The following is an 8,064-nucleotide window of genomic DNA, read 5'->3' as shown; positions in this document are numbered from 1 at the left end:
AAAAGGGGGGCTGGGTATCGATGTTGCTGTTCTCATAGAAATTGTTCCAATTAAAGAAATTCGGATATCTCTTAAGGAGGTATCCTCGAATTTTGACGAGGAAAGCGAATCGCGCTGTGAGAATAATCGACCGGAAGTGACGCGCTTTTTGTCACTCTTGACGTTTTGGCGACGGCGCGTAATAAATGTTTAACGAAATCACCTGTCACGTGCCAAAGTTGTCACCAAAAATGCACCTCTGGCTGGGACACGAACCCCTTCCAACGGGTACCTGTTCATCTTCCAGGGCATTCACGTGATAGACGTTCCTGCGCAACTCCTGCCTTACGTAAGGGCACGCTATCCTCTTGAAATAGTTATATATTAAATCCAACGGGAGATTATCTAAAGCTTCCTCCAAGGGGTAATTTTGAGTTGTGCGCAACTACATGAACTCAAAACAATGAACTTTACTGTTACGACTTTGGTCGCTGGCCCAGAGTAGCGAAGTGAGTTTTAATCTTTACATCCATTGGACGTTCACGATGTCGGTAAACTGATGTATTATGGGGCAGAGAAGATCGCAAAGAAATGCAAACGAGGGCATCTGGATAAGGGAAAATGGAAAGTCCCCGAGTGTCAAAAAGAAGAAATATGTGGAGCAAAAACCCAGTTAGGAAGAGTGTGTTTAAAGCTAAAAATCTTTTGATTGATTTCTCTCCAAATTGATCAAATCCTACCACGGTTGAAACGTAAAGCAATTCAATGGCCGATCCGATAATAATAATTGACGTAATGCAGATTTGGGGCGAGATCCATTTATCACTCGAATGTCAGGGCTAGCGCCGTCGGACAAAACAGACTTTGGTAATAAATATCTCACAACATCGACTATGAGGCCTCTGGATAGACCGACTCTGCTTTTGGACATTAGTGAATAATAGAGTTGAAACTACTAATTAAGATGCTAAAGGGACGAATTTGGGACACCACTGCAATGCAGTTAATATTGTTCCATATTCTTGGCCCTTTCAACTTTAACGTTCATCAGATTGGATGTAAATGTCCTGGGTGTATGGAAGTTTCTATCGTCCATGGATTTTCTTTTGAATCTTCTAAAGATATGCACCATTATAAACACCGCTTTTCCATTTACTTAAATATGAAAACTTTAACAACAGTGGAAATTTATTACCCTTGAAAGTTCCTGTTCGCCGGAAACTCATCCGGCTTTATGTCTGTATTATAGAGAATGTTTACGATTAAATCTGAAATTATATCTGACTCTTTTCTGGTTTCCGCAGGGTGAAATATGATTTTTTAAAGCAGTAAACTAAAAGATTTTCATCTCAAGTTACGAAAAGTTTTCTCATAGAAACGCTCCATGCCTGACGCGTTTTTGCCCATGCAGCTCGTTTGACGGTTTCGGCGGGGGGTACTTCTTCGTGGTTCCAAAGTCAATTTTGGCTGGGTTCCATACCTAAAACCATGGGTAACGCAACACCGGTTCATAATTATTAAAGGCCTGTTTCCACGCTTATGAATTATAAAAGTCATGCTTGGTAAATAAAGGAATTATCTTTTCCATTGAGTATTTGGGCCGTTTCGTCGCGATCCGGATGTGCTGGACTAATTTATACCGACGGAGGTGGTTTGTTGACAGAGGGGCAGGTAGGAATTCATACACTGGATTTTTAAGCAACAAGTTTCGCTCTCACACATGCTCTTTCCAAGGACTTGTCCTTTAATTTTCAAGGACGTGTGCTATTTCATGGAAATCCGTCTTGCCGGAGCTTACATTGTGCATTTCGAGGAAATTCCAAGGAACAAAGGACAATAGAAGACACCCTCCGGTCCAGAATCGAATCCGGACCTGTTTGATTAAAAACTTCGTCCGTAGTTTGAAACTTTATTGCGGGGTTGCGATTTAATTACATAGCAATGGATTTAATTTCGGGAGATCTGGTGGAGGGAGAGAATTTCTACTGAGAAACAACTCGAGGAAACATTATCCCCTTGCACGTGAAAAAGTACGTGATAAGTCGTACGAACGGGCCGATAATCAAGTAATTAATGTATGTATATATATCTGCCTAAATCAATTCTGTAGTTTCGGCTTTGACTTTTCATTATGCATCCCAATTGTTTCCCTTTGTAAGCCACAATCAGACTGAAAATTTCGAATCCGCAATTAGATTTTCGTTGGATAAAGGGGCTATTTATTGCGTTTATTAGTCGACGTTTGATGACTATTTCATTACCAGCGGTGCAATATTTTACCGTTTTATCGTTTGTGTTTGTACGTACGCTTAATTTTAATAATAAATGGAGTCATGCTTCATTATTACGCGATCATAATTTACTACCGCTTGTCCTAGGCAAAGTTCGAATGATTAATGCCGAATGCGATTGTGTAATAGTTCCAAATTAATAACGTGGGTTTTCATTCGATTTTGTCGCACCAGAGTTTTGGGAGGCGAACATTTTCCTGTGTGCTCCATCAGCAAATGAAAGTAGACCGAAGTAGACGTTAAGTTTATTTCATACCGGCCCTAGAGCATTTTTCAACTGAAATTTCCTTTACAGATATGAAAAACTTCTCAAGAAAATAAAATTGCTTCTTGAGTTTCCATCTTTCAGGCAGCATCCGTTTCTTTTGTAAGATAATAGTCCGTGATGTCTGCTGATTACTGAAAAATTGATAACTTACTTGCTCGTCCCAACCGAAAACTAGGAGCGCCGACGAAGGGTTTTTACGAAGTTGTTTGTGAGGTGGAGCGTGCGCCGCCGCTGGTTATCACGGGAAACAAAAGACAACAGATGTCAGCTAAATTCAGTCGAATTAACATCTCGCGTGAATAATAACCAGAAACGTGCCAGATAACATGAATAAAACATTATAAGCGAATTTCAACTCATAAAATCAATCAACTTCCAAGAATATTCCGGCCCAGAAAAACGCGTCTCACCATTACTCTTTATATGAAGTAAAGGACACAAATATCAAATAACTAGAGCAAGTTTTACATCTCAACTCTCCGAAACTCAGAGGCGCGCCAGGGAAATTTAACAAGGTATTACGCGTGCGTTCGCTGCGTTGCAGGAGCAGAGTTGAAAGAGCTTTGAAAAGCGCTCCACCACTGACTAGGAGATAGATTTCCAGAAAGTTGCCTCGAAGCACTACATTATTTAATTTAACTAAAAGTTCTCAACATGTCTTCCCAGAGAGCCTCCAAGTAATATTTTCGGTTAAAAAACATCCCCAGTCATATTTTGCCCCTTTCTGTGCTTCACGGACCTAAGTCAATAACTTAACGTTTTTAAGAACCGAATCTCCAATAGATCCGTAAAAATCCACACCTTCCCCGGATCGGACTGTGTATCTTGATATCAGCAAAAAATCTGATCAATATTTACTTAGCTAAAATTAGACAGTTAAGGAAAGATTTTGAAGAGAAAAAGCGCCAGAAAATAGAATAAACTCTCCCTTTTTTAACGTTTCCTGCTGATATCTCATGAAATGGATGCCGAGATTAAGAAAATTCTTTAATGAAAAGAAGTTCCCCCCTGGTTTTGTATTAGATTTCCCACAAATGGTTTATTGGTGCGATATTTTCATGAACGGGGCTCCCTGCAATAGATATTGAGGCGTCGCAGATCTTCGAGGAACGAGACGGGTCCTAGTCCGATCTAGTACGACTTTGAGCCGGGGACGAATTGAACGTACGTGCGTGCGTTAAAGTGGCCTTAAACGCTCGATTTAAATTTAAGTGAAATTTGTTATACAAGGTATATACAGTTTTGCATTTCAAACGTCTCTTCGAAGGCGAATTGCCTCAAACAAAAACTTGCCTGTCTTGTAGCCCATAATTTTCTTTAAGTGCTCCTTCTAAAATATCGTGCAGTTTTATTGATAATAAGAGCTCTTTTTAAATTTCCATGCATATATTCTGGTGAAACTTTTGACATATTACCTCGAAACCCCAACGGCATATTTGATATCGGGGGAAACTTTTTAACGAGTAATTTTTATTTTCATGCAAATGTTGACAAAGCAGTTACTCTGTAACTTATTTCTCGTCTAAACCAGGAAAATTATACGGCGACGACTTGGGCTTAAATAAAGGAAACAACCTCTTGAAAAACGAATTATCAGTTCCCTTCCATTGTAATCGAAATTCGAACCCAAAGGAAGAATTTCGGTTTGCATTATCTAAAAATCTGGAGATTGACTTTTTCGTCGGTCGGTAAACTCAGTTCCGATTCGCAATTATCGTTTATTTGAACTTTTCGCTTCAGGAGTGGAAAAGAATTAACATGCAAATAAAGGCAAATGAAGCGTCGATCAGGATTGGAATATTTCCGAAGCAATTTCCGAAACATTTGCCTATCGAGAGGGTCGATAATGATTTGCAGTGGCGCTCCACTTGTCATGGAAAAAAAATCTACTCGATCAATCGCATTTTTAATTATTATTCAGCTAAATTTTATTATTGCTCCACCTTCGAAAAAAAAAAAAAAACTAAAATTTACCCTGTTGAAGAACTTAAATAAGACCCACTTAAAGTAATAGCTAGTGATCCTCGGCGGAAGCATCTGCGGCGTCAAATCCCGGCCCTTCTTTGTCAAAAAATTCCATTCCCTTCTTAATCCTCTCTTGGAACTTATCACAGGAGACTTTGTCTTTAATTTGATCAGCAGGGCAGCTCAGCTGCAGTTCCCTGAAGATGCAATGCTTCAGCGCGATTCCGGAAGGGTTGCAGGATTTCAATCCATCGGTGTAAAATTTAGCAGGATTTTCTGTGGCATTTTTAGCTGCTGCGGCGCAAGTTAAAACAATCTTGTCAACTGCCTGATCGAACCAGGATTCATTAGCGAAGGATTGCTTGAGAAATTCGGTTAATTTCTCGGGGATTAGAGAGCCGTCTTCTGCAAGCTAGAATTGTCGAATTTTAGTTTCTGCGGTTTTGTTTAATAACTGACAGGACTTACCACTCCCTTCTTTCGTCCGATGCATTGGTGGATGCACTGGTAAAAAATATTAAGGGATTAGTGCGGATTACGCTATGAACTATGCTTAGCTGTACTTAGCCGAACTAGCTTATAATATTAATAATTCTATTTCTCCATTGAAACGGAAAATGGAAAATTGAAAAAAATCAAAAAGGTTTCGTGCAAGTACCAGACAACTTTCCTGCAAATTCGAAAGCGGTAGGAAGAGAACGATTCAACCCAACAATTTTTCCATTAGATTTTTAAATGAGACGCAAAAAATGGATGAAAACAGATATCAATAATGAAATCCCACTTACGATCATGTCGGTCTTCCTCCTCTCGACCTGCTCACAGCTGAAAAGGTCGAATTTCCTGTGATGGTGTCCAGACTCGTGCCTGTTAAACTTCTCCACTCCAGTCACCTCCTTGTAGCAAGCTCTGCACAGCTCCTTTTCGTTATCGTGGAGAGCGTCGAGAGTCGACTCTGCGCAGCACAATTTGGGACGGCGATGACGTTTCTTGCATTTCTCCTCATTTGCCTTGATAAAGTCTCAAAATATCTCAATCAGCCCGTGGGAACACCTCAAAAACTTACTGCCGCGGCCTCTTCATCGCGTCTGGCCCGGGGATGCGTGGGAACCTCATCAAGCGAATCATAAATCTCTTCTAATTCGGCAGAAAGTAGCTGATCTGAGATTAAAACGAGGTTACAGTTATTCGCACACGAACATCGTTACGTATTCAACGATTAATAATCACGATTAATTAACACACACAAAATCTATTTGAGTGTTAAGAGCAGTAACCCGAAGTGCCCCTGAAAAAGCTTCTTGACATTGATGGATATTTTCGTTAAGAGATGCGAATGCCGATAAAAATTCCCCGAAACGATAACGGAACCATTGTGTGAGGTGATTTGCGAGATTAGAACCAGTTTCTACTCTTTGAATATTGACAGATGATTTGATAATGGTCTTGAGTCTCGTTTTTTTTAAGTCACTAATTTTTCCCCACAGAGGTATGTGGTTGACATCGGCTTGGTATGTGGTGGAAGATGGATGGTGTGGAGTTGAACGTCTTGGCACGACCGTGAACTTGGACGTGATTCGAGAGTGGCAAAACAATAGTAATTCGCGTCCTGTTAAGTCGTTAATAATGCATTTGAAATAAGATTTGATTAGGTAATGTTTCCGAGATTAACGATTTAAGGAAATCGGCTACTTAAAGAGCATGAAAGTGTTTCAGTCAATTCAATTCATCAATCAATGGGTCTCCGCTTATCGGCTTCGGTAAATCAAAATTCATTGGCCTAGACGACATGAAACGAGCACCACAATGGCTTAACAATTTTTTTTTCAAATGATCTTTGAATAATGAGAAGCAGACTAATTAATATTGAGGAGAGACGAGAAGGAAAGTTGAGTTGGTAATGTCTAGCAGGTCCTTTAATTCGGGCAAACTAGAGTTTGAGATGATAAAAAGCCCGATTCCTACGTTGAAGTGAACACCAAAATGACTCCACAAATTTATGTCGAGTCGTTCTTTGAAAAATGAACCGTCACAAATTGCTCGTGAGACGGCAATTTTTTTAGTTCAAGATAATCAAAAGCCAGAAACGTAAATGAGCGTGAAAATAACACGAAAACGACTTAATTTTTTCCTGCCGAGTAACGAGAATCATAGACCAATGAATTTATAAAATTTGGACAATTTAGGAATTCTCTTTAACACAGAAATGTTTGAGTTCCTGTAAACCAGAAGCCGCAGACGAATAAGGCAACGACGAGCACGAACATTACCACGAACATTTTTTCAACATTATCTTCGTCTAGGAAGAAAGTCATATGCGCATAGGACTCGAGCCTGGACCGGCCTGCTATAGGTCAACGACGCATGTCAACGACTGTGCTTATACGCACTCTCTTACTGTATAATTCATTAAATAACCTTTGACCCCCCCCCTTCTGTAGAAATTTTACAATTCAATTTTTTGGAAGTGAATCTCAGGGTCTTGAAAATAAAATCGCGAAAAAAATCGCTTTTTTTTGGTCATACACGTACGAACTATTTTCTAAGTCTAAAGTATCTTTCAACATTTTCAAATGATGGAAACTTATTCACAATCAACAAAATTGCAACTTACTGAAATCGTCATCTTCAAAATCGTAAGCCAGAGAGCAGACGACCGCCAGCAGAAGAGCTGCACATATACCCACTAACTTATTCATTTCTCCCGATGATGTATTATGAAGACGTGGATTAATACTGAATATAACTGAGGTTCAGTAGTGCCGTTTATATATACAGGGAAGCCATCTTCTGCAAATTACTATACTTCCTACCTACGAACCCGATGGGCAATCACAAACGTGCTCGGTCAAGGACAAACGTGTTTTGCTGGCTATTAGATAATGGAACAAGTAGATTCAGTATGAGAAAGCTTAGAGATAATCGAAAACGACTTATTTTTATTTTAAACCCTGCATCATGCCATTGAGAGCTACTTTTTAAAGCTTCGTAGAACTTCTGTGTTTACATCAAATTTGGTATTTCCCTGGTTTGTTTTTAATTAATGTGCAAAGAAAGGTGCTTCCAAGTAATGTTTGTTTAGCATATCTGAACAGAGACTTAACGGTACTTCATAGAAGGCAAATATTGAGATCTTGTCTCTCTGGGTTTGGCTGAATCATATTTGCAAATGAGTCGACCAAACCTAAGGAAACATAAATGAATATTATTTAGAACACCTTTGATCAAATTGTCATTATTCAAATACACTGAGGAACAACATGAATTACTCCCTTGGGTGATTTGAATCGATTTCATCCTCCGTGACCTCCGATCTTTTCCCTAACTCTTCCCTGGCAAGGCTCTTTGTCTTTTATTTGACCTTCGGAATAGTTGAACTAGACTCGAAGAGACAATGGACGAAAGACTGAGGGAGGGAATTGCACGTTTTCGGACCTTTAGTATGGATTTTCATTGGGCACTCTGACCAGCAATTGGTTGGGCCATACATTTTTCCCCCGTCTTTTCCAAGACTAAAGAACCAGCAAAATGCTCTGAAGAATTCGGGCAAGTTCTCTTTGA

General features: G+C 39.6%; 1 protein-coding gene across 1 annotated transcript; it reads right to left on the bottom strand.

Moving 5' to 3' along the window:
- Positions 1–4,432: 4,432 nt before the first annotated feature.
- Positions 4,433–7,285, bottom strand: LOC136343984 (uncharacterized). Its single transcript, XM_066291008.1, has 5 exons — positions 7,118–7,285; positions 5,570–5,664; positions 5,292–5,513; positions 4,972–5,007; positions 4,433–4,915 (listed from the first exon to the last, which is right to left on the bottom strand). Exons 1-5 carry the CDS (start codon positions 7,200–7,202, stop codon positions 4,553–4,555), a joined length of 801 nt encoding a protein of 266 aa, XP_066147105.1. The 5' UTR covers positions 7,203–7,285; the 3' UTR covers positions 4,433–4,552.
- Between the last annotated feature and the right edge of the window lie 779 nt (positions 7,286–8,064).

The sequence above is a fragment of the Euwallacea fornicatus genome, chromosome 16, assembly GCF_040115645.1.
Source record: "Euwallacea fornicatus isolate EFF26 chromosome 16, ASM4011564v1, whole genome shotgun sequence".
NCBI classification, from domain to species: domain Eukaryota; kingdom Metazoa; phylum Arthropoda; class Insecta; order Coleoptera; family Curculionidae; genus Euwallacea; species Euwallacea fornicatus.
The sequence above is the reverse complement of the archived record's forward strand: the minus strand, read 5'-3'. Positions and strand labels throughout refer to the sequence as shown.

What these genes read in the sequence shown, in the direction of transcription:
- LOC136343984 (XM_066291008.1), bottom strand. Translation starts at nt 7,202, where the DNA reads ATGAATAAGTTAGTGGGTATATGTGCAGCTCTTCTGCTGGCGGTCGTC. An exon ending in GCGATGAAGAGGCCGCGGCA is followed by an intron (nt 5,514 to 5,569) that starts GTAAGTTTTTGA and finishes GACTTTATCAAG; the next exon opens with GCAAATGAGGAGAAATGCAA. An exon ending in TCGGACGAAAGAAGGGAGTG is followed by an intron (nt 4,916 to 4,971) that starts GTAAGTCCTGTC and finishes CGACAATTCTAG; the next exon opens with CTTGCAGAAGACGGCTCTCT.